Source organism: Colobus angolensis, unplaced genomic scaffold (genome assembly GCF_000951035.1).
Source record: "Colobus angolensis palliatus isolate OR3802 unplaced genomic scaffold, Cang.pa_1.0 Scaffold11, whole genome shotgun sequence".
Classification (NCBI taxonomy): Eukaryota; Metazoa; Chordata; class Mammalia; order Primates; family Cercopithecidae; genus Colobus; species Colobus angolensis.
Window position 1 is genome coordinate 1,957,659 of NW_012112030.1, and position 25,632 is coordinate 1,983,290.

Consider the following 25,632-nt stretch of genomic DNA (forward strand, 5'->3'; position numbering starts at 1 on the left):
AAAAAAAAAAAAAAAAAAAAGGCCTTCACAGTCTACATGAGTAAGTAGAGGCAGCATCTAGAGGAAAACAGAAGTATGTGGCTATCAAATTCCAAAGAAGCCCTATTTTATTACAGAGAAAATACAAAGCCGTTTCCTCACAGGGAAGAGTACAGTTTCCCTTCTCCAGGGTGACAGATGAGCCGTTTCCGAAGTTCTCAGCTTTCTCTTCTACCGAAACCTCCCATGTCGGTTAAGGTGTTTGTAGAGATAGCGGATGCGTTTATTAAGGTTGTGCAGGTCATCAGCGAACATTCTACTTCCAACCATTTTCTTCTTTCGGATACAACGTTGCAATTCATTCCCTTTCCAACCTCGAAGCCATTTGGGCCCCCTGATCAGTTCTTTGGGGTGCTTTTCAAAGTTTCCTGTGTAATGTGAGAGAACACATTAGATCCAAGACAAGAGAACGTATCCTACACCAGCTAAGCTTTCAACCCACAGTTGCATCTTGCTTAGCAGCACCTATAGACAAGACGCATCACAGTGCAGAACAATAGCACAGACTCTGGAGCCAGACTGCTTGGGGTTAAAATTCTGATCCTGTCATTTATCAACTTTGGAAAAACTGTTAATTTTTACTTAGGAAGTAAAAATTACATGAGGGTACTCAGAACAGTGACAAACACAATGTAAACAGCTACCTAAGTGTTTGCTCTTACTATTGAGCACAGTACCACTCTCTACACAGGAGAAACAGATAGTCGTTACAGAGGAATTGCTATTCTGAAATTGTGTACCACGTCGAAGGTCAAGTCGTACCCAGGATCCCGATGTTGTCATACACTCCGAACATGGCCCTCTTCTCGTTCCAACGGTCAACCACTTTGGGGGGCGGGAGAGTGAGCCTTATACCGATCAATCTAGGCACACCTAGGGATGGGGAAGGGAGGGAATTAATCTGAGCCGCCTATTATACTACGAAGCAGTTATCCGGATGTCTACATCAGCCACTTACCAAGAGAGAAGCTTCTGCACGCCAGAGGCACCCAGTTCCACAGGCGCCTGCCTGCCCCGGATAAGAGGCTCCCTGCCATTTCTCTAGTCTCTCCGCTTCAACAACACACCAAATAAGTCCAGGAGTGAGGGCCAGAAGTGGCCCTCAAGATGACGACAGGAACCGTCCCCACTGACTTCACACCAGTACTAACGTGAAGGCAGCCATCTTGGGCCTTACCCAGGTAGCCGTGGGCGCAGGGCCCACCTACGCCCCATCAACTACAGCCACAAGCCCCGCCCCCCGGGTTCCGGCCGGAGGGGCCTCTACCACCCTTCCCGCCTCATTGCTTCCGGTCCGCCCGCCGGAAGTTTTGGAGCGCTGGACGAGCTGAGGTCCGCGACTCGTCGCTAAGATTCCCCAAAACTGAGATTTCAAGAAAATTCACCCTTTCTGCTTTTTTGGCGTCCTTCAACTGTGAAGGAAATGAAGGTTGAGAACCTGGAACCCGCTTCCAAAGACCAAGCCCTTTCTCTGTGCCTCACAACAGTCTTGTGCTGTAGCTGTTTTTATTACTCCCATTTTACTACTGGGAAGGAAATTTGAGGCCCTGAAAGTTAAGTGACTTGCTGGACGTCACTTAGCGGAGGAGATGGAGAAACCTGGATTAGAGGCGATGCCTTCTAACTCCCAGCGTGGACTGGCCTCCTTTCCTGGGGGTGACTGAATGATTCACTATTCCAGGGCACTACTGCTGCTCAGCCAGGGACGCGACATTTCTGGCCGGCAGAAATACGGCCTCCTCCCCGCCGACCGGGCAAAGGGGTACCTTGCGGGCAAGGAGACATTCGCAGACTGGCCAGGCGTGGGAGTGGGGGCTGGAGCCGGAGCCTTGGCCACGCCCCCAGGCGGCGCTGTGATTGGCCGGCCGCTCCAGCGAGCGTCGCGATTGGCCCCCTGGCAGCCGTTGAGATTTGAACTCGGTATTTGTGGCTTTGCCCGCGCGTTGCCAGACTCAGAGGCGGCCGTTTGCCTCTGCCTGCCGGGGATTGGCCGGATTCTCCGCCAACTTGAAAACTGCCTCGCTAATTGGTGCGTGTTGTGCACCAGTGTTTTTTTCTTTTCATTTCAGCCTGACTGCCGGAGTCAGAGCCGCGGGTGAGATCCCCAGGTAAGATATGTTGTTGCAGGTCGTAAAAGAGTAGAAAAATCGAGTACATGGCAGTATGACCCAGTATTGGGCAATATACAATAGGCAGGGAGGTCTAGTAGGTATATCCTTGGGGCGCGATGTGGGAGAAACTGTGAGTCTGACAGATCCGCAACGGAAGATGGTAAGCAAATCGCTTAACTTTCTTACTTCAATATCCGCTCTGTAAACTCATTTGTATTATTATGCACCTCATGGGATTGAGGTTAGGAGACTTAGATCAGATATGATGCGTGCAAATAGCCTAACAGACCTGGCACAGGATAAATAAATCATCATTGTTAGTGCTGTTACCATTCTGGTGCAGGAAGTCCACTAGCCATGCTGGGACACTGTTCTGGCCTCAGATGAGATCGGACCATTCTCTCTATACTTAAGGAGCTTTGCACATAAAAATGGAAATAATAATACTTTGGACATTAATATGTCACTTTATAGTTCTTTAAACCCCTTTATACTGCTTGATTCGTTTGATCATCAGAGCAACTTTGTGAAGTAATCAGAGTTTAGTAACCCTGTTTTTACAGATAAAGTCCAGGGGTTTAAGTGACACGATCAAGTGCCAATGTCACTACTAGAATTAGTTTCTAGTCCAGGGTCAATCTCAGATCCTGTAAGATAATGTTACTAGCTTGCTAGCTTACTATAAAACTAAAAACCATTATATATGTTGGGGATGGGAAAGTAATAGAACCAGATACGAAGACAGGTCTTTTTTTTTTTTTTTTTTTTTGAGACGGAGTCTTGCTCTGTCGCCCGGGCTGGAGTGCAGTGGCCGGATCTCAGCTCACTGCAAGCTCCGCTTCCCGGGTTCACGCCATTCTCCTGCCTCAGCCTCCCAAGTGGCTTGGATTACAAGCGCCCGCCACCTCGCCCGGCTAGTTTTTTTGTATTTTTTAGTAGAGACGGGGTTTCACCGTGTTCGCCAGGATGGTTTCGATCTCCTGACCTCATGATCCGCCCGTCTCGGCCTCCCAAAGTGCTGGGATTACAGGTTTGAGCCACCGCGCCCGGCCGACAGCTCGGCCGACAGGTCTTGACTATAGACCCTGACCGTTTCACTGTTTGGTTTCTAGCCCTGTGAGCCTGTAGGAGAAGAATGGCTCCCCAAATGTATGAGTTCCATCTGCCGCTATCCCCAGAGGAGTTGTTGAAAAGTGGAGGGGTGAATCAGTATGTTGTGCAAGAGGTACTGTCCATCAAACATCTTCCACCACAGCTTAGAGGTAAGACTCCATAGCTCTCACTGTACCTAGCTCTTTCAAAGGACCATCCTACATGGAATTGCTACATTGTCATTTCTGTTTGACTGCACCTGGAAGCATCATAAGAGCAAGAAATATATTTTTCCTATTTTCCTGTTTTATCCTAACATTGCATGGGATGCATGACACAAAGAGTACATTCATTAACTGCCTTTTCTAGATTAGTCAAAAACAGTCTTGGCGTATGTGATTACTCTTTGGGGAAAAGTTATTTTCCATCTTTACCCCTTACCATGTGTCAAAATTAAGTCCTGGTGGATTTAAGAGTTATAGGAAGGGATCGCTTTTTCAGAATGTCTGGGACTTAACCTGACCCGTTTTTGGTAATACCTTTTTAGGGTCTAGATATCTTCCTTCCAAGATGTATAATTATGGGGGAAAAAAACCCATAATATATATGTACCATTGCAACACCATGCAATATATGTACAGTGCAGTCACCTACTGAAACCTGTAAATGATCAAAAGCACCTTTTGCATTACCAGAAAGACTTCATAATGTCCTTGTGCTTGTTGGAAGTGGTCTTGTAGCAGCTAGGTTGCTTTGGAGAGGTATAGAGATTAAAGACTAGAGCCAGGCTGCCTGGATTTGAATCCTGGTTCTACTACTCTGACCTTGGACAAGTTACTTAATTCTCTCGATGCCTTGGTTTCCTCATCTGTAAATATAGAGATTATAACCTACTTCATTTGTTACCACCTACAAGAAGAACGGTTGGTTAATGCAGCAGCTTGACAATATGGCCCCAGCTTGTCTCCTCTTGGCCTTTCTTTCACGGTTGCTAGATGGCAACTTCTTTTTCTTTTCTTTTTTTTGAGATGGGGTCTCACTCTGTTGCCCAGACTGGTTTGCAGTGGTGTGATCTCAGCTCACCGCAACCTCCGCCTCCCCAGGCTTAAGCGATTCTCCTGCTTCAGCCTCCCAAGTAGCTAGGATTACAGGGGCACGCCACTACCGCCTGGCTAATTTTTGTATTTTTAGTAGAGACGGGATTTCACCATGTTGGCCAGGCTGGTCTTGAACTCCTGACCTCAAAGGACCCATCCACCTCGGCCTCCCAAAGTGTTGGGATTACAGGCATGAGCCACTGCACCAGGCTAGATGGCAGCTTCTTGCTCTAATGTCCAGAAGTGGAAAAAGGAATTTTCTATCTTGTACTTTTTATTCTTTATTTTATTTTGAAAGACAAGGTAAAGACTCTCTTGCCCAGGCTGGAGTGCAGTGGCATGATCACAGCTCACTGCAGCCTCAACTTCCCAGACTCAAGCAATCCTCCCACCTCAGCCTCCCAAGCAGCTGGGATCACAGACATGTACCACCATACCTGGCTAATTTTTTTATTTTTTGTAGAAACGGTGTTTCCCTATGTTGCCCAGGCTAGTCTCGAACTCCTGGGCTCAATCAATCTTCCCGCCTCAGCCTCCCAAAGTGCTGGGACTGCAGGCTGGAGTGCAGTGGCCTGATCACAGCTCACTGCAGCCTCAACCTCCCAGGCTCAAGCAGTCCTCCCACCTCAGCCTCCCAAGTAGCTGGGACCACAGACATGTACCAAAGTGCTGGGATTGTAGGCATGAGCCACCGTGCCCAGCCAGCCTTTTTTGTTAAAAACTAAAACACACACACATTAGCCTAGGCCTACACAGGGTCAAGGTCATCAAGAAGTCACTAGACAATGGGAATTTTTCAGCTGTATTATATTTTTATGGCACCACTGTCGCATATGTGATCTATTGTTTACCAAAATGTTACAGGGCACAGGACTGTACAGGTAAGAGAAATGGAGTTACCCAGACTGGTTAAACTGATCAAGATTATTACCTAGGAGCCTCCCTAAACTTGAGCATATCAACCATTTGGTAAGCAAGGAAGAAGGCAGAGTGTGGTGGTTGGCTAATGGATGGCAAACCAACAGTGTCCACAGGTACACTGTTCTGTCCATTTCATGTGGATATATGTGTCACCAATTGAACATGCTGCATACTATGACAAATTGCTCTTCAGTTATTATAATGATGCATCATTTTTAAAAATGGTTACCTTTTTTTAAGTTTCAGAGTACATGTACAGGATGTGCAAGTTTGTTACATAGGTATACATGTGCCGTGGTGGTTTGCTGCACCTGTCAACCCATCACCTGGATATTAAGCCCATGTATTAGCTATTTTTTCTTATGCTCCCCCTCCTGCTATTCCACCCGCTAACAGGCTCCATTGTGTTGTTCCCCTCCCTGTGTCCATGTGATCTCATTGTTCCCCTCCCACTTGTAAGAAAGAACATGCAGTGTTTGGTTTTCTGTTCTTGCATTAGTTTGCTGAGGATATGGATGGAATACCAGATCCATCCATGTCCCTGCAAAGGACATGATCTTGTTCTTGTCACCTTTTTTTTTTTTTTGAGACAATCTCGCTCTGTCACCCAGGCTGGAGTGCAGTGTCGCAATCTCAGCTCACTACAACCTCCGCCTCCCAGGTTCAAGAGATTCCCCTGCCTCAGCCTCCCAAGTAGCTGGAACTACAGGCACGTACCACCACATCCAGCTAATTTTTTGTATTTTAGTAGAGACAGGTTTCACCATGTTGGTCAGGATGGTCTCAATCTCCTGACCTTGTGATCTGCCTGCCTCGGCCTCGCAAAGTGCTGGGATTACAGGCGTGAGCCACCGCGCCTGGCCTGTTTAACAATAATATTAATAAAGTAGAGCAATTATAACTATGCCAGCATCACTACCCTTGCACTTTGGGGCCATTATTTAGTAAAATAAAGGTTCCTTGAACAGAAGCCCTGTAACAGTTGATACGATAACCAAGGTGGCTCTACTAACGGGTGAGTAGGGTTGCATATACAGTGTGGATATGCTGGACAAAGGGATGATTCACATCCCAGGCAGGAGGCGGCAGGGCAGCACCAGATTTTATGCTACTGAGAATGGCACACAACCTAGAATTTATGAATTGTTTATCTCTGGAGTGTTTCTTTTTTTTTTTTTAAGATACGAGTCTCGTGTTGTTGCCCAGGCTGGAGTGCAGTGGCTCAGTCTCAGCTCACTGCAACTTCCACCTCCTGGGCTCAAGCAGTTCTGCCCAGCTTCCCAAGTAGCTGGGACTACAGGCGAGTACCACCACGCCTGGCTAATTTTTTGGGTTTTTTTTTTTTTGTTCTGGAGACGGAGTTTTGCTCTGTTGCCCAGGTTGGAGTTCACTGGCAAGATATTGGCTCACTGCAACCTCCATCTCCTGGGTTCAAGCAATTCTCCTGCCTCAGCCTCCCAAGTGGCTGGAATTACAGGTGCCCACCACCATATCCAGCTAATTTTTTATTTTTTATTTTTTAGTAGAGCCGAGGTTTCACCATGTTGGCCAGGCTGGTCTCGAACTGACCTCATGTGATCTGCCCACCTCGGCCTCCCAAAGTTCTGGGATTACAGGTGTGAGCTACGGCGCCCAGCCTATTTCTGGAATATTTCATTTAATATTTTCAGACTTGAGATTGACCACGGGTAACTGAAACCTCAGAAACTGAGAACACAGATTGGTGAGGACAACTGCATGTCAGATGGTTGTAAGAGACAAAGAGAAAAATAAAGAAGACAGTGTGGCCAGGCGCAGTGGCTCACACCTGTAATCCTAGCACTTTGGGAAGCCGAGGCAGTTGGATTGCTCAAGCTCAGGGGTTTGAGACCAGCCTGGCCAACATGGTGAAACCCTATCTCTACCAAAATTACAAAAAAGTTAGCCAGGCATAGTGGTGCGCACCTCTAGTTCCAGCTACCTGGGAGGCTGAGGTGGGAGAATTGCTTGAGCCCAGGAGGCAGGGGCTGCAGTGAGCCATGATCATGCCACTGCACTGCAACCTGGGCCACAGAGCTAGACCCTGTTTCAAAAAGGAAAAAAAGAAGTGTACTGCAAATGGTGACTCATCCCTGTAATCCCAGCCACTTGGGAGGCAGAGGCAGGAGGATCATTAAGGCCATGAGTTCGAGACCAGCCTGGGCAACACAGTCTCTAAAATTAATTATACAAAGCTTAAAAATAAATCATATAAAGAAGAAAGATAGTAGGGCCTGCCATTTCATGTTGGATCATCAGAGAAGCCTTGCTGTTTGTTATGTCACGTTTGAGCAGAGACCTTAAAGTAGGGAAATAAACTATGCAGATTGTCAGGGAAGGGCACGCCAAGCAAACAGAAAAGCCTATGCAAAGGCCTTGAGGTGGGCGAATGCCAGTAGAGTTGGAGTAAGCTAGGAAAAAGAGAGGAGGTAGGAAGTGGTACAGATTATTGTAGAATCTTGCTCCTCAAAATGTGGTCCTCAGATCAGCAGTGTTAATATCATGATCTCATGATCTGGGATCTTATTAGAATGCAGGATGTCAAGACCCAGGATGTCAAAGCTGCTGCTGAATCAGGAAATCTGTATTTTTTTTTTTTTTTTTTTGAGACGGTGTCTCGCTCTGTTGCCCAGGCTGGAGTGCAGTGGCCGGATCTCAGCTCACTGCAAGCTCCGCCTCGCCGGTTTACGCCATTCTCCTGCCTCAGCCTCCCAAGTAACTGGGACTACAGGCGTCTGTCACCTCGCCCGGATAGTTTTTTGTATTTTTTAGTGGAGACGGGGTTTCACCGTGTTAGCCAGGATGGTCTCGATCTCCTGACCTCGTGATCCGCCTGTCTCGGCCTCCCAAAGTGCTAGGATTACAGGCTTGAGCCACCACGCCTAGCCAGGAAATCTGTATTTTAAGAAGATCCCCCAGGCAATTTGGATGCAATTATTAGTTTGAGAAGCACTGAGAGAGCCTCTTAGATCATGGCAAAAACTTGAACTTCAGTGTGAATGAACTTGAAAGCCATTGGGTTTTGAGCATGGGAGTGACATGGTCTGACATTTTAAAAGATTCACTGGCTACTGTGTTGAGCAGAGACTATAAGAGGCAAGGAGAGAAGCAGGGAGACTAGTTAAGTGGCTAATACGGTAATACCAAGTAGACTGGACTGGAGGGATAGCAGGGGAAGTGGTGATAACATGATTCGGATATATTTTCAAAGCAGAGCTGACAGGAATGCTGATGAATTGGATTGGATTTATAGGGTTAGTAAAGGAGTCTGAGATGAGAATGATTACAAGGCTTTTTTTTTTTTTTGGACAGTCTTGCTCTGTTGGCTCTGTCACCCAGGTTGGCGTGCAGTGGCGTGATCTTGGCTCACTGCAACCTCTGCCTCCCAGATTCAAGCAATTCTCATGCCTCAGCCACCTGAGTATCTAGGATTACAGGTGTGCACCACCACACCTGGCTAATTTTTGTATTTTTAGTAGAGATGGGGTTTTGCCATGTTGTCCAGACTGGTCTTGAACTTCTGGCTTCAAGTGCTCTGCCTGCCTTGGCCTCCCAAAATGCTAGGATTACAGTCATGGGCCACCATGCCCGGCCTTACAAGGCTTTTGACTTGAGCAACTAGAATGAAGTTGCCATTTACTGAGATGGGGTAGCATATGGGAGGGAGAGGTTTAGATTGTTGGTCATGTGAGTGTGGAGTTCGAGGGAGAGGTTGTCAGCTAAAGATACACATTTAGGATTTAATACTCTGCATGTAGACAGCACTTAAAGCCATAAGATTGGAGTGAGTGTAGATGGAGAAGAGAAGCAGTTTGAAGACCAAGACCTGAGATAGTCCAGCATTTAGAGGCTAGGAGGATGAAGAAGAACCAGTAGAAGAAATTAAGAAGCAGTCATTGGGGCAGAAAGTGAATGAAGGAGCTAAATGGACACTAAATAAAGAGAGTCTTTCAAAAACAAAGGAGAGGTCAACTGCAGATTAACTACTGGATTTGTTGATGTCATAGTCACTGGTAACCTTGACAAAGCTGTTTCAGAAGATAGTGGGGGCAAAAGCCTGCTTGGAATAGGTTTTTAAGAAAACGGAATGACAGAGATTAGAGATGATGAATTTCTATAATGTATTTCTTTTAAGATGGGCAGCATTACATGTGTGTATGTTGAGTAGGAATGATCAGAGAGGGGAAAGCTGATGATGCAGAAGGAAGAAGGAACAGTCATTGGAGCAGTGCCTTTAGTAGGTAAGAGAGTGTGAGATAGTGTCACTGCACTCTAGCCTTGGTGACAGAGCAAGAACCTGTCTCAAAAAAACAGAAACAAATAATATTGCATCTTTTTTTTTTTTTGAGACAGAGTCTCGTTCTGTCGCCCAGGCTGGAGTGCAGTGGCCGGATCTCAGCTCACTGTAAGCTCCGCCTCCCGGGTTTTTTAGGCCATTCTCCTGCCTCAGCCTCCTGAGTAGCTGGGATTACAGGCACCCACCACCTCGCCCGGCTAGTTTTTTGTGTGTTTTAGTAGAAACGGGGTTTCACTGGGTTAGCCAGGATGGTCTCAATCTCCTGACCTCGTGATCCACCCGTCTCAGCCTCCCAAAGTGCTGGGATTACAGGCTTGAGCCACCGCGCCCGGCATAATGTTGCGTCTTTATATTTGTTTCCATTTCTCTTGGGCTGTGAATGATGCCATGTACTATCTGTGTTTGTGTGTGGGGTTTTCTGGGTTTTTTTTGAGACAGGGTTTTACTCTGTCACCCATCCTGGAGTACAGTGATATGATCACAGCTCACTGCAGCCTCCACCTCCTAGGCTCAAGCAGTCCTCCCACCTCGGCCTCCGGAACAGCTAGGACTATAGGTGTACCCCACTGCGCTCAGCTAATTTTTTATTTTGTGTAGAGATGGGGTCTTGCCATGTTCCCTAAGCTGGTCTGGAGCTCCTGACCTCAAGCAATCCTCCTGCCTCAGCCTCTCAAAGTGGTGAGGTTATAAGTGTGAACCATCACATCCAGCCTGCATCAAGTTTTGATAAGTTTTAACTTTATAATAGACATATATATTTGGCCGGGCGCGGTGGCTCATGCCTGTAATCCCAGCACTTTGGGAGGCCAAGGGGGGTGGATCACAAGGTCAGGAGATCAAGACCATCCTGGCTAACACGGTGAAACCCCGTCTCTACTAAGAATACAAAAAATTAGCTGGGTGTGGTGGCAGCGCCTGTAGTCTCAGCTAATTGGGAGGCTGAGGCAGGAGAATGGCGTGAATCCAGGAGGCAGAGCTTGCAGTGAGCCGAGATAGTGCCACTGCACTCCAACCTGGGCAACAGAGAGAGACTACGTCTCAAAAAAAAATAGACATATATATTTTATGGTAGTAAATGATACAATAGACTAGGATCTACATATATTTTATGCATTCATGACATACCTAGCTTTCAAAAAAAATTAACCAGATATGGTAGAGCATACCTGTTGTCCTAGCTACTCAGGAGGCTGAGGCAGCCGGATTGCTTGAGCCCAGGAGTTTGAGGCTGCAGTAAGCTGTGATCGTGCCACTGCACTCCAGCCTGGGAGACAGAGTGAGACTTTGTCTCAAAAGGAAGAAAGAAAAAATTCCAGTATATTTATTGAAAAAAATTAGCATATAAGTGGACCTGCATAATTCAAATCTTGTTGTTTGACGATTAATTGTAGACATACATATGTGTCCTACTTTTCTCCAGTGAGAGGGCCAAAGGCAGTAATACTGTAATAGAAATGAATGCAAGTAGTGCCTAGAGTTTGGCTTCTACATACTATTATTCCATAATAGGAGCCAGAATTCCACTGAGAGTGGTTGATTACAGGACTGGGCCAGGGAAAGTACAAGATGAGCCCAGAACATCTTTTATTTTATTTATTTATTTTTGAGATGGAGCCTCACCATGTTGCCCAGGCAGATCTTGAACTCCTGGGCCCAAGCGATCCTACTGCCTCCACCTTCCAAAGTGCTGGGATTACAGGCATGAGCCCAGCCCCTCTCATGATACAAGACAGGGAACAAAGGTGAAGGGAAACTGGGTGCAGTCGCCCACGCCTTTAATCCCAGTACTTTGGAAGTGTTGGGAATAACGCTGAAAATCCTAAGGAAAATGAACGTTCAAAGGATTCTTAGCAAAGCAATTTTACTTCTAGGCAGAGGGGTGCTTCTCCTTGGCCACTTGCCATGAGAGCACACCTGAACAGAGGGGCACGAGAGCCTTTATTCCTCATGCAAGTCCTGCCCCTGTACCCTTTCCCCATTGGCCGGGGTCAGGTTGCACAATTAGCCCAGTTGGCCAGACATTTGAACTTCAGATAAGGTGGGCACATAAGGGAGAGAGGGGAAAAGGTGAAGGGGTGTCTGCAATGAGCTAGAGAGCTAGTCTTCTTTCCAAATAAGGAAAGGAATAGTAATAGTAAGAAATAGTAAAAAAAAGTAATAGTAAGAAAGAAAATAAATAGTAATAAAGGAAAGCTAGTCTTCTTTCCAAACAAGGAAGGGACGTGAGCTGGTACTGATAAGCCTGGCACTGCGGTGTGTCCGGGCGTGTAACAAAGGCAGAAAGGAAACACAGAGAAAAAGGAAAAAAGGTGGTGGGGGAGGTACCATGAATTAAAGAATAAAGGATTGATGAGGCTATTTGAAGAGAAACCTCATCATATCCCACAGGAGGCTGAGGCAGCAGATCAATTGAGCCCAGGAGTTCAAGACCAGCCTGGGCACCAAAGTGAGACCCCATTGCTACAAAAAATTAACAAAAAAAAAAATTAGCTGGGCCAGGCACAGTGGCTCACGCCTGTAATCCCAGGACTTTAGGAGGCCGAGGTGGGTGGATCATGAGGTCAGGAGATCAAGACCATTCTGGCTAACATGGTGCAACCCCCTCTGTACTAAAAATACAAAAAATTAGCCGGGTGTGGTGGCAGGCGCCTGTAGTCCCAGCTACTTGGGAGGCTGAGGCAGTAGGGAGTAGGCAGTAGGATCGCCTGAGCCCAGGAGGTCAAGGTTACAGTGAGCTATGTTTGCACCACTGCACTCTGGCCCGGGCAACAAAGCAAGACCCTGTCTTGGGGAAAAAAAAAAAAACAGAGGCATGTTTAAAGGACACAGGCCAAGTTGAAGGAGATCGCAGAGACCAAGTATTGGACAATTTGAGCGAAAATAAATAGTAATGGATTAAAGCACAGAATAAGAGAAATATCCATAAGTCCGTTCTGCTATAAATAAGTGAATAACTAAATAAAGAGAAAGGGACAACTAATCGTTACAGCAGCATTCCCATTAGTAAATGTAGAAGGAATAATAGAGATAGAAAATCACCATTTAGTAAACACAGCAGTAATTGTGGCAGGCAAGAATCATTCATGGATGCTTAAATTAGTGGGCAAATGTGATGTGAAACAGGATATTTACGTAGTCTGAAAGTATCTTCCCACAAAAATACTGATTGCAAAGGAGAAAATGTTACAGTGGAGAAATGTGGCAGGCACTATGAAGTGATCAAAGTTAACATCAGCAGTAATAAGACATTCACTTCATGCACCTCTTGATACGATGCCTGAGGACCGACCCTCCCTTCTGCTGTAATCTTACAAAAATACATAACCTCAACATAATCGTGAGAAAACAGGCAAACCCAAATTGAGGGACATTCTACAAAATAAGTGATAAGTACTCCTCAAAGAAGTGTCAAGATGATGAAAGATAAAGACGGGAGGAGACGAAGGAGATCTGACAGTTAAATGCACTGTGGGATCCTGAAGCAGAAAAAGGACACAAATAGGGTAAACTGGTTTGTTTTTTTTTTAAAGATCCTGAGTTTGTGTTCCCTTTTAACTGCTGTAAGTTGGACAAGTCGTACAACCACTCTAAGGTGTAAAGTAGGCGTGGTACTGTCTGCTTTTGCTCAGGTGTGGTGAAGCTCTAACAAGGCTTTAATAGTAGCACAAATATAAGATATCATCACCATTATTTTATTTTATTTATTTTTTGAGATGAGATAGAGTTTCACTCTTGTTGCCCAGGCTGGAGTGCGATGACACAATCTTGGCTCACTGCAACCTCCACCTCCTCGGTTCAAGCCATTCTCCTGCCTCAGCCTCCCTAGTAGCTGGGATTACACGTGCCTGCTACCACACCCAGCCAATTTTTTGTATTTTTAGGAGAGACGAGGTCTCACTATGTTGGCCAGGCTGGTCTCGAACTTCTGACTGCAGGTAATCCACCTGCCTCAGTCTCCCAAAGTGCTGGTATCACAGGCGTGAGCAACCGTGCCTGGCTCTCGTCGTCATTATAGGTTACATTGAAGTGGACTGTTTGTCTCTTTTTTATGATTCTACCAATGCAAGCAATAAGCCTAGTTTTCTGCCATGGACAGAATTTACTAAAAAGGTCTCTCTTCCCTCCAAATTGATTCGTTTTTTCCATCTTCATAGCATTTCAAGCTGCCTTTCGAGCTCAGGGGCCGCTGGCTATGCTGGAGCACTTTGACACTATCTACAGCATTTTGCAGTAAGTGAGACACCCAACTGGTACTTTAAAAAGAACGGGTGGCTGTTTGTCCTAACTGTGCATGTTAGTCCTGAAATTCCAAGTTATAGGTTCACTGATAAATGCTTCTGGATGTTGATATCTCTACCGATGAGCATGTACCCAACTTGCCACCATATTAATTCAGTTGAACAATTTCACGTGTGTTTTTAAACATTAGATTCACGGGTTAGATCTGATCTGTTAGAAAGGGCTCTGCAGGCTCCTTCCTATCTCACCCCCACACTTTCTTTCCCTCATAGTCACTTTCGAAGTATAGATCCGGGCCTCAAAGAAGATACTCTGGAATTCCTGATAAAAGGTGTTGATGGGTTGGGGGTAGGGGATGGAAGGTGTTTGTTATCGTTTGTTTGTTTGTTTGTTTTTCCTACATTGTATCAGCCACGTGATGATATCAAGGCTGTTGTGATTCAGTTGGTTTGGCTAAGCCCAGGGACCTTTGGCCTGTTAAAGGTCTGTAATCTTGGTGGGCAATACAGAGTTACGTGTGTCCACTGTAAGGGCAGACCAACAAGAACTTTTTCCTACTTTTGAACTACCTCTTTTTAATGGGGGTGATTCTTCCAGTTGCTGGAGAGAAATTGTGGTGACTGGAGTGAGAGAGTAGGAACAGGGCGTGTTCAGGCTATCAGGGCCAAGGGTCTCAAAGGACTTAGCTTGTGTTATGGCCACTGAGAGATGAAACACAGATCTTTGGTAATCTGATGGCTGTAAGTGCTGGGTGTTTTGAAGTTGGGGTATATGAAAGAAGTGAGTGAAACTGATTCCAATATTCTGCCCCTCAGTGGTGTCCCGCCACTCCCAGGAGCTTCCAGCTGTCCTGGATGATACAACTTTGAGTGGATCAGATAGAAACGCCCATCTAAACGCCCTCAAAATGAACTGTTATGCTCTGATACGTCTCCTGGAATCCTTTGAGACCAGTCAGACAAACCTCGTGGACCTGGACCTTGGTGGGAAGGTAATTTGGAGTTTTGGGCTCACGTTATATGGGGTCTGGGGAGAAAGGGGAATAGATGGGAAAGAAGGGAATCCAATGATCCATGAATCCTTTCTGTCCTCATTGAGAGTTTAGGAGAAAGAACTCAAAAGTATCACACATTTTCTTCCTGGACAAGTAGCACTGTGGAACTTGTAATATTTCTTCCATATTACCTTCTATCTTGTCTTCATACTAGATTGTTTGGGCACTCAGACTGGCAGATCTTGGCCTTCTTTTTTCCCTTATTTTTTCCTCAATGTGTACACGATCCTTTTTAGGGTAAGAAAGCTCGGATCAAGGCAGCCCATGGCTTTGACTGGGAAGAAGAGAGGCAACCAATTCTTCAGCTTTTAACACAGCTACTTCAGTTGGACATCCGTCACCTGTGGAAACACTCAATAATTGAAGAAGAATTTGTCAGGTGGGTAGGGAGGATGGCTACAGATAATACTGAGCTGTGAGAGTGAGGCTCTGTTGCTAGATATGCCTTTTTTCTTTTTTCTTTTCTTTTTTTTTTTTTGAGACGGAGTCTCGCTCTGTCGCCCAGGCTGGAGTGCTGTGGCCGGATCTCAGCTCACTGCAAGCTCCGCCTTCCGGGTTCACGCCATTCTCCTGCCTCAGCCTCCCAGTAGCTGGGACTACAGGCACCGCCACCTCGCCCGGCTAGTTTTTTGTAGTTTTTTTTTTTTAAGTAGAGACGGGGTTTCACCGTGTTAGTCAGGGTGGTCTCAATCTCCTGACCTCGTGATCTGCCAGTCTCAGCCTCCCAATCTTTTTTCTTTTTTTGAGACAGAGCTTTGCTCTTGTTGCCTAGGCTGGAGTACAATGGTGCAATCTCGGCTCACTGCAACCTCCACCTCCTGGGTTCAAGTGATTTTCCTGCCTCAGCCTCTCGAGTAGCTGGGATTACAGGTACCCGCCACCACAAGCTGATTTTTGTATTTTTAGTAGAGATGGGGTTGTGCCATGTTGGCCAGGCTGGTCTCGAACTCCTGACCTCAGGTGATCTACCCACCTTGGCCTCCCAAAGTGCTGGGATTACAGGCATGAGCCCCTGTGCCCGGCTGATCTGCCTTTCAAATACTTCATTTCATGTCTCAGTTCTATCTGTAATAAAAGTATAATAACATGGAGTTGCTAAGAACTAGATAATGGAATGTTAGAAACTGATGTGAATTCCTCTCATCTCTAAATGCCTGTTTATTCCTGAAGCAGTATTTACTGAGAATCTCCTTCTTGTGCAGCCGGCATCATTACAGGCACTGGAAACAAAAGTTTCTGCCCTTTTAGAGTTTGTACTATAGAGCAGAAGTCTTTTTTTTTTTTTTTTTTCTTTTGAGACAGAGTTTCACTCTTGTTACCCAGACTGGAGTGCAATGGTGCAATCTTGGCTCACCACAACCTCCGCCTCCTGGGTTCAAGCGATTCTCCTGCCTCAGCCTCCCGAGTAGCTGGGATTATGGGATTACAGGCATGAGCCACCACGCCTGGCTAATTTTGTATTTTTAGTAGAGACAGGATTTCTCTGTGTTGGCCAGGCTGGTGTCGAACTCCCAACCTCGGGTGATCTGCCCGTCTTGGCCTTCCAAAGTGCTGGGATTACAGGCGTGAGCCCCCGCGCCAGACCAGAAGTCTACTTTTAAAATAAGTAAAATAAGTGTGATGGAAAAAGGTTGTGATTTTAAATCAGCTACTCTAGGCCAGCCAGGTGCAGTGGCTCACGCCTATAATCGCAGCACTTTGGGAGGCCGAAGTGGGTGGATCACCTGAGGTCAGGAGTTTAAGACTGGCCTGGCCAACATGGTGAAACCTTGTCTCTACTAAAAAAATACAAAAATTAGCTGCACGTGGTGGCAGGTGCCTGTAATCCCAGCTACTTGGGAGGCTGAGGCAGGAGAATCACTTGAACCTGGGAGGGGGAGGCTGCAATGAGCCGAGATCGCACCATTGCACTCTATCCTGGGTGACAAGAACAAAATCCCATCTCAAAAAAAATAGACAGACAGATAGATAGATAAGCTACTCTAGTAAGACTTCTTTGAGATGGTGACATTTGAGCAAAGACCCAGAGGAGGTGACTGAGAGCTATGAGAATATGTGGAGGAATAGGAAGGGCAAGGAAAAGGAATAGTAAATGCGAAGACCTTGAGGAGGGAGTGTGTCCAGCATGTACGAGCAATAGCAAGGAGGCCAGAGAGTTGGCAGCTGAGAGCAGGTAAGAAGGCTAGGCTGTGAGGCCATGGGAGCAGTGGGGAGCCAGACCGCAGGTTCTTGTGGGTCATCATGGTGACTTTGGGATTTCCTCAGAGTGAAATGGAGCCACTGGGGAGCCACAAGCAGGGAAGTGAGGTGGTCTGACTTGTACTTTAACAGGGGCATCCTAGCTGTTGTATTGAGATAGACTATGGAGGGAAAGGGGAAGCAAGAGACCAGTTAAGAGGCTGTTCCAATAACTCAAGCAAGAAATGATGGTCTCTTAGACCAAGGTGTGGCAGTGGAGATGGGGAGAAGTAGTTGGATTATATACTTGTTCCTTAAGGTAGAGCCTACAGGATTTGCTAACAGACTGGGTGTGAGGTGTGAGGGAGAGTTCAGTCAAGGGTGACTCTCCCGGGTTTTGGTCTGAGCATTTGGAAGACTGGAGTTAACCATAACTGAGATAGGGAGAAGGCTGTGAATAGGTGTTTTGGGAGGAAGATCAGATGTTCTGTTTTGGACATACAAAGTTCGAAGTGTTTATTAGACAGCCACGTAAAGTCAGATTCGGCTGTTGAATATATAGATCTGGAGTTCAGGGGAGAGGTCTGGGCTAGAGATAGCACATTTGGGAATATAATATAATTCAAAGCCGTGAGACTGAATGAAATCACCAAATCAATAAGTGTAGCTAAAAGAGAGCAGGAATCCAAGGTCTGGTACCCTAGGGCACTCCAGCATGAAGAGTGTGGAGGCCGGGTGCATGGCTCACAGCTCGCCTATAATCCTAGCACTTTGGGAGGCTGAGGCAGGAGACTCACTTGAGCCCAGGAGTTTGAGATCAGCCAGGGCAGCATAGTGAAACTGTGTCTCTACAAAAAATAGAAAAATTAGCTGGGCGTGGTGGAGGCTGAGGTGGGAGCATCACCTGAGCTATGAGGTCAGGGATGCCATGATCAGTGAGATCAGTGAGGAGGTCAGTGAGCCATGATCGCACCACTGCACTCCAGCCTGGGCAACAGAGGCATACCCTGTCTCAAAAAAAAGAGTGTGAAGAGGAACTAGCCAAAGACACTGGGAAAGGAGTCTTGTTCTTGTGTTCTGGAAGCAAGATAAAGCATATATTTCAAGGAGAAAGTGATTAACTGTATCACATGCAGCTGTGAAAGATCACTTGCAATGAGGATTGGGTCAGTCTTTATATTTAGGAATGAGAAGTCATTGGTGACTTTGTCTTTTTTTTCTTTTTCTTTTTCTTTTTTGAGATGGAGTCTCACAACATCGCGTGGGCTGGAGTGCAGTGGCATGATCTCAGCTCACTGCAACCTCCGCCTCTCAGGTTCAAGGGATTCTCCTGCCTCAGCCTCCCAAGTAGCTGGGATTACAGGCGCCCGCCACCACGCCCAGCTAATTTTTTGTGTTTTTAGTAGAGACAGGGTTTCACTATGTTGGCCAAGATCGTCTCCAATGCCTGACTTTGTGATCCACCTGCCTCAGCCTCCCAAAGTGCTGGGATTACAGGCATGAGCCACCATACCCAGCCAACTCTGTCATATTTTGATCATATATTCAGGTTGTTTGTCAGCATCACAACTGGTTGAAAGTTGGTAATCTTGAAGGAAGGAGTACCTAACCGGGGTCAGCAAAGCAAAACAACTTGTTATAGAAGATAATGGCTAGAATAAAGAAAACCCTGACTTTGGGAGCAGTAGCGATAGAATGAATGAGGCAGGGCTCTGATATGATTGGATCCAGACAGCTGCTTTCATCATCTCAAACTCTTCCTTTCTCAGTTTGGTTACTGGCTGTTGCTACCGCCTTCTGGAGAATCCCACCATTAGTCACCAGAAGAACCGCCCCACTCGGGACGCCATAACACACCTGCTTGGTGTAGCCTTGACGCGTTATAACCATATGCTCAGTAAGTTACCTGTTGCTTTGCCCCACCTTTTTTATATTGCCCATAATTTCTCATGTTTAGTGCTTCCACAGGTGCTACAGTGAAGATCATCCAGATGCTGCAGCACTTTGAACACCTGGCACCTGTACTGGTTGCAGCCGTGAGTCTGTGGGCAACTGACTATGGAATGAAGAGCGTAGTAGGAGAGATTGTAAGGTGAATCTTCCTTCTCGAAGTTTCTCATGCTCATTTTCCTTGGGGAGGGAATAAAGAAATATTGGAAATACATTATCTGTGCAACCGTAGATTCCTTCAGATATTAGATACCTGTCTTACCCTGTAGTGCCCTTACTAGGATCTGAATAATTGATCTATGTTGCTATGGCTGTGTTTTCTTCCCTGTGTAGAGAGATTGGACAAAAGTGTCCCCAAGAGCTGAGTCGAGACCCTTCAGGGACAAAGGGCTTTGCAGCATTCCTGACAGAACTAGCAGAACGTGTCCCAGCTATCCTGATGTCCAGCATGTGCATTTTGCTAGATCACCTGGATGGAGAGGTAGGTGGTCCACTAGGGATCGCTGAGCTTTTTCTGGGAATTTTAAGTCCAGTGTTGAAAGGCCGTTTCTGAACAGAACAAGAAAGTAGTTTTGACAAGTTGTCTAGATTTACCATTGTGACATTTCCTTTCTGTAGAGAAGCAGTTCAAGTTTGTTGAATAAAGAGCTCTTTATTAATCTGTTAATCTTTCAATTCACATTGCTTTTATCCAGGTTCTGATAAAGGAGATGACATTTCCACAGCTTAAGTCTAGTAAGAGCAACTCAGCTTTGATTTTTTTTTTTTTTGGAGGCAGGATCTGGCTCTGTCACCCATGCTGGAGCACAATCATAGCTCATTGCAGCCTCGATCTCCTGGTCTCAAGCAATCCTCCCACCTCAGCCTCCCAAGTAGCTGGGACTTCAGGCACATACTACCTTGCCCAGCTAATTTTTTTAGTTTTTGTAGAGATGGGGTCTTGCCATATTGCCCAGGCTAGTGTCAAACTCCTAGTCTCAAGCAACCCTCCTGCCTCAGCCTCCCAAAGTGCTGGGATTACAGGCGCTGCCATGCTTAGCCTTCAGCTTTGACTCTGAGTCCTATCTATTCCTCAGGATAAAGCGTCTTCCCACCAACTGACTTGCCTTGCTTCCTCAATGAGCTTTCTCAAATCAACCCATATCATCTCTCTCCGTTCTCTTTCATCCCTGAATGCTAACCTGGCTGATTCCCATACTGATGCTAGGCACTCCTAGGTGAATGTCAAGGACAAAGACAGTCCACTTGTTCATCTAATTTACTTTAACTTTTTGTGCAAGACCCTATTCTCTGGTTCTTGGCCTGGCAACAACATTATGTATTGGACTTGCTGGCCCTCTAAGGCTGATTTCCATGTTTCTGTCTCATTTTCTGTCAGTAAAGCGTGGAAAGGAGAGTGGGAGGGTAAGGAGGGGATATTTACTAGTAAGGATCAAAGGCTTTGAAGCCGAGTGTGGTGGCTCACGCCTGTAATCCCAGCACTTTGGGAGGCTGAGGTGGGCGGATCACTTGAGATCAGGAGTTTAAGACTAGCCTGGCCAACGTGGTGAAACCCCATCTCTACTAAAAATACAAAAAAAAGCTAGCTGGGTGTGGTGGTGCACGCCTGTAATCCCAGCTGCTTGGGAGGCTGAGGTGGGAGGGTTGCTTGAACCCGGGAAATGGAGGTTGCAGTGAGCCGAGATCGCACCACTACACTCCAGCCTGGGTGACGAAACGAGACTCTGTCTCAAAAAACAAAACACAGACAGGCGCAGTGGTTCACGCCTGTAATCTCAGCACTTTGAGAGGCCAAGGAGGGCGGATCACGAGGTCAGGAGTTTGGGACTAGCCTGGCCAATATGGTGAAACCCCATCTCTACTAATACAAAACGTAGCCGGGCATGATGGTGGGCACCTATAATCCCAGCTACTTGGGAGGCTGAAGCAGGAGAATTGCTTGACCCGGGAGACTGAGGTTGCAGTAAGCCGAGATTGCTCCACTACACTCCAGCCTGGGCAACAAAGCAAGACAACGTCTCAAAAAAAAAAAAAACACAGACGGGCGCGGTGGCTCACGCCTGTAATCCCAGCACTTTGGGAGGCTGAGGTGGGCGGAACATGAGGTCAGGAGATTGAGACCACCCTGACCAACATGGTGAAACCCTGTCTCTACTAAAAATACAAAAATTAGCTGGGTGTGGTGGCTCATGCCTGTAATCCCAGCTACTTGGGAGACTGAGGCAGGAGAATTACTTGAACCAGGAAGTCAGAGGTTGCAGTGAGCCAAGATGGTGCCACAGCACTCCAGCCTGGCGACAGAGTGAGACTCCGTCTCAAAAAAAAAATAAAAAATAACAAAAGCTTTGAGACCTCAGCTGAAAGGTAGTAAAAAATGCTTTTCAAATGTGCGCTGGTGAGTGGATGTGATTTTTTTATTTAGCTACTACCATGCTTTCCTGTGTGAGCCCTATGAGGAAAAATTGGTTTTGGCCCTTGTTTGTTCTAGCATTCTCTGAGCAGCAAGTCCTCTTCGGGATTCAGCTTTTTCCTGTGACCTTGAGAGTGAATACCTAGACAGTTAATCGAAAAAGTTATGGCCAAGCACAAGCAAGCTTCGCCTTGACTAAAAGTTTTCCCCCTTTATGCTGCTCTCTCTCAGAATTACATGATGCGTAATGCTGTGCTCGCAGCCATGGCAGAGATGGTGCTGCAGGTTCTCAATGGCGATCAACTGGAAGCAGCAGCCCGAGACACCAGAGACCAATTCCTGGATACTTTACAAGCCCATGGCCATGATGTCAACTCCTTTGTGCGGAGCCGTGTTTTGCAACTCTTCACCCGAATTGTCCAGCAGAAGGTAAGCAACCTTCTATGTGGCAAAGACATATGGGACCTCTCTATATACCAGTGTAAAGAGGAGTCCAGTGTTGAAGATAAATATCTGCCCCAAAAAGTCTAGAATTCACATTTTTATTATCAGTAGTAAAAGTCTTCCTCTACCAAGGACAAGGATGTCTGGCTCCCTTTAAGGACTCTAATGTGTCTTACCACTACAAGGAGTACTCCTAATTTATATTCTGTAGAAAGATAATTTAGAGTGAGTGGGTAGCTCAGTTTAGAGTATTCTTAAAGATCATCTTGAACAAAATGGATGATGTGGGACTTGAGCAGATTCTTCTCTTCCTACCCTACACAGGCTCTCCCCTTGACACGTTTCCAGGCAGTGGTGGCTTTAGCTGTGGGACGTCTGGCAGACAAGTCAGTGCTAGTATGTAAAAATGCCATCCAGCTGCTGGCCAGTTTTCTAGCCAATAATCCTTTTTCCTGCAAGGTAAGTAGACTTGGTCCACCAAAAGAGAAGGAATTAAATGGAAACAGGTATGAAAGTATGTCATTTACTGACCCTGCTATTCATTTTACCTGATAGCTTAGTGATACTGACCTTGCCGGACCACTGCAGAAGGAGACCCAGAAATTACAAGAGATGAGGGCCCAGAGGCGAACTGCAGCAGCTTGTAAGTAGTTACTGCCTTGGAGTCCCAACCCCAGACAGGCTTCTCCTTGCAATGGAGGAGCGCAACTCCAGTGTGGCTGGGTACGGTGGCTCAGGCCTGTAATCCCAGCACTTTGGGAGGCTGAGGCGGGCGGATCATGAGGTCAGGAGATCGAGCCCATCCTGGCTAACACAGTGAAACCCCGTCTCTACTAAAAATCCAAAAAAGTAGCCGGGTGTGGTGGCGGGCGCCTGTAGTCCCAGCTACTCGGGAGGCCAAGGCAGGAGAATGGTGTGAATCCGGGAGGTGGAGCTTGCAGTGAGCCGAGGTGGCGCCGCTGCACTCCAGCCTGGGCGAGAGTGCGAGACTCCATCTCAAAAAAAAATAAAAATAAAAACCTCCAATGAAAGAGACTGAGTGACACTCTAATGTAGCTGCGGTGCTGGACCCAGAGGAGGAGTGGGAAGCCATGCTGCCAGAGTTGAAGTCTACCCTGCAGCAGCTTCTACGGCTTCCCCAGGGAGAGGAGGAGATTCCTGAGCAAATTGCCAATACAGAGACGACTGAAGAGGTGAAAGGACGCATCCATCAACTGCTTGCCAAAGCTAGTTACAAGTAGGCAAAAGAATGGGATATTCTTCATGATCTGTTTATGTTTAGAGTTAACTTTTGAGAAACTTATGTGTTTCTTTTAAATGAACTGCACTCAGATATGCTGCCGCCAGATGATGGTAGATGTTTTCATGTAGCAATGGTCTGACTATAGGTATAGTCCACAATGAAGCATGTGTTTCTACTTTATAAATGTTTAAAGAAACGACTGAAACAATTAAATGTTAACAATATTGTAATTAAACATTAGTCCTCCTTCAATTGAAGAAGAGTACCTATAAATAAGTTCTAGTTGCATGATCTTGAATAAGTTGCTTAACTTTCTGGGCCTCAGTTTCATTATCTATAAAATAAGAAATTGATTAGATCTTATAATCTCTAAGGACTTTCTAATTCTAAATTTCATGAGCTAATAATATCAAACATGCTTAATACTACCTTAATCTTCAAACCTAGTATGAATCCTGATCTTAGAGAAAAGATTTCTCCTAGTGTTTTTGTGACTCTAGAACTTAACAACAAAAGCCTTTATAGCCGTCAACAAGTTGTTTTCTTTCTTTTTTTTTGAAATGGAGTCTCACTCACTCTGTTGCCCAGGCTAGAGTACAGTGACACGATCTTGGTTCACTGCAACCTCTGCCTCCCAGGTTCAAGCAATTCTCGTGCCTCAGCCTCCCAAGTGGCGCGCGCCACCACACCTGGCTTATTTTTTTTTATTTTTAGTGGAGACGGGGTTTCATGTTGGCCAGGCTGGTCTTGAACTCCTGACCTCAGGTGATCCACCCGTCTCAGCCTCCCGAAGTGCCGTGATTACAGGTGTGAGGCACTGCACTCAGCTGCCAACAAGTATTCTTAAACCTCAGCCACAAGTTACTTGGTATTTATTTACTTATTACCTAACTGGGCTGTTTTTAAAAGGCTGGAGAGTGGTTTGTTTGCCCTATGAGTCCCTTATGTTTCTTTAGTGTCTCTTTTATTTTGCTGAAGCAAAAATAGAGACTATAGTTTTATAAGTGCATGTTCCACCAAGCATTTTAGTATTTTCTCCTGTCAATTAGAAGAGGATTGTTTGTTTTTGAGACAGAATCTCACTGTTGCCCAGGCTCGAGTACAGTAGCGCAATCACAGTTCACTGCAGCCTCTCACTATAGCCTCAACCTGCTGGGGCTCAAGCAATCTCCCACTTAGCCTCCTGAGTAGCCTGGCTAATTTATATATATATATATATATACACACATTTTTTTTTTTTTTATTTTTTTTTTCTTTTAGACCGAGGTTCACTCTTGTTGCCCAGGCTGGAGTGTAATGGCGCGATCTCAGCTCACCGCAACCTCCATCCCCCTGAGTTAAAGCGATTCTCCTGCCTCAGCCTCCCGAGTAGCTGGGATTACAGGCATGTGCCACCACACCTGGCTAATTTTGTATTTTTAGTAGAGACGGAGTTTCTCTATGTTGGTCAGGCTGGTCTCGAACTCCCCACCTCAGGTGATCCGCCTGCCTCGGCCTCCCAAAGTGCTGGGATTACAGGCATGAACCACCATGCCTGGGTAATTTTTATATTTTCGGTAGAGATGGGGTTTTGCCAAGTTGTGCAGGCTGGTCTCAAACTCCTGGGCCCAAGGAATCTGCCTGCCTCGGCCTCCTGAAGTGTCAGGATTACAGGCATGAGCCCCCAGGCCCAGCCTGAAGAAGGTTTCTTCTCATGTTAAAGATTTTGCCCCTCCTTCAGAAATCCTCAGCAGTAAATGCTGGAGCTTAAGTTCTTAATAACTAAGTTTTTTGCCTCACAACCAGCAGCTTTTCCTCTCTGCTTTTTATATTGTCTGCCTTAAGTTTGTATAACGTTTTATGGTTTCTTTACACAATTTTGGAGGTAGCTGATATTATCAGATTGTCTTTCCCATTTTGCAGATAAGGAGAAACAGAGATCAAGTTAGATAACTTGACCGTCACAAGCAGCTAAGTAAATAGCAGAGCTGGCCCCAAGTATTCAGATTACAAATCCAGAGTTGTATTGCTTCCAGTTACAAATTTAAACAGTCCGGGCGCGGTGGCTCATGCCTGTAATCTCAGCACTTTGGGAGGCCAAGGCAGGCGGATCACAAGGTCAAGAGATCGAGACCATCCTGCCCAACACGGTGAAACCCCGTCTCTATTAAAAATACAATAATTAGCTGGGCGTGGTGGTGGGCGCCTGTAATCCCAGCTACTCAGGAGGCTGAGGCAGGAGAATCGTCTGAACTCAGGAGGCGGAGGTTGCAGTGAGCCGAGATCAATGCATTGCACTCCAACCTGGGTCACAGGGCAAGACTCCATCTCAAAAAAATAATAATAATAAAATAAATAAATAAATAAATAAACATACATTGGTACAAAACTTGCTTTTTCTTTTTTCTTTTCTTTTTTTTTTAATGGAGTCAGGGCCTCACTGTGTTGCCCAGGCTGAACTTGAACTTCTGGGTTGATGTGATCCTCCTACATTAGCCTCCCAAGTACTAACTGGGACTATAGGTACATGCCACCACACTTGGCTTAGAACAAAACTTTT

At 46.0% G+C, this 25,632-nt stretch overlaps 2 protein-coding genes across 4 annotated transcripts in view; one reads left to right on the forward strand and one right to left on the reverse strand.

Annotated features, from left to right (window-relative positions):
- Window positions 1–78: 78 nt before the first annotated feature.
- MRPL51 (mitochondrial ribosomal protein L51) lies at window positions 79–1,255 on the reverse strand. Its single transcript, XM_011951892.1, has 3 exons — window positions 998–1,255; window positions 802–912; window positions 79–407 (listed from the first exon to the last, which is right to left on the reverse strand). Exons 1-3 carry the CDS (start codon window positions 1,074–1,076, stop codon window positions 211–213), a joined length of 387 nt encoding a protein of 128 aa, XP_011807282.1. The 5' UTR covers window positions 1,077–1,255; the 3' UTR covers window positions 79–210.
- A 98-nt stretch (window positions 1,256–1,353) lies between these two features.
- Window positions 1,354–25,632, forward strand: part of NCAPD2 (non-SMC condensin I complex, subunit D2) — a 38,265-nt gene continuing 13,986 nt past the window's right edge. Inside the window, exons 1-14 of one of the 3 annotated variants that reach the window (XM_011951874.1) lie at window positions 1,354–1,468; window positions 2,109–2,147; window positions 3,263–3,412; window positions 13,730–13,805; window positions 14,087–14,145; window positions 14,630–14,805; window positions 15,105–15,247; window positions 18,816–18,943; window positions 19,015–19,138; window positions 19,330–19,477; window positions 21,638–21,835; window positions 22,175–22,309; window positions 22,406–22,493; window positions 22,907–23,087. In XM_011951874.1, the coding sequence (XP_011807264.1) occupies window positions 3,286–3,412; window positions 13,730–13,805; window positions 14,087–14,145; window positions 14,630–14,805; window positions 15,105–15,247; window positions 18,816–18,943; window positions 19,015–19,138; window positions 19,330–19,477; window positions 21,638–21,835; window positions 22,175–22,309; window positions 22,406–22,493; window positions 22,907–23,087 (1,583 nt within the window). In that variant the 5' untranslated portion in view covers window positions 1,354–1,468; window positions 2,109–2,147; window positions 3,263–3,285. Of the gene's footprint in view, window positions 1,469–1,950; window positions 2,148–3,262; window positions 3,413–13,729; window positions 13,806–14,086; window positions 14,146–14,629; window positions 14,806–15,104; window positions 15,248–18,815; window positions 18,944–19,014; window positions 19,139–19,329; window positions 19,478–21,637; window positions 21,836–22,174; window positions 22,310–22,405; window positions 22,494–22,906; window positions 23,088–25,632 lie in introns of those variants that run through there. The other 2 variants (XM_011951866.1, XM_011951883.1) reach the window with 2 other exon arrangements.

What these genes read in the sequence shown, in the direction of transcription:
- MRPL51 (XM_011951892.1), bottom strand. Translation starts at nt 1,076, where the DNA reads ATGGCAGGGAGCCTCTTATCCGGGGCAGGCAGGCGCCTGTGGAACTGG. An exon ending in GTGCAGAAGCTTCTCTCTTG is followed by an intron (nt 913 to 997) that starts GTAAGTGGCTGA and finishes CCCCATCCCTAG; the next exon opens with GTGTGCCTAGATTGATCGGT. An exon ending in TGACAACATCGGGATCCTGG is followed by an intron (nt 408 to 801) that starts GTACGACTTGAC and finishes CACATTACACAG; the next exon opens with GAAACTTTGAAAAGCACCCC.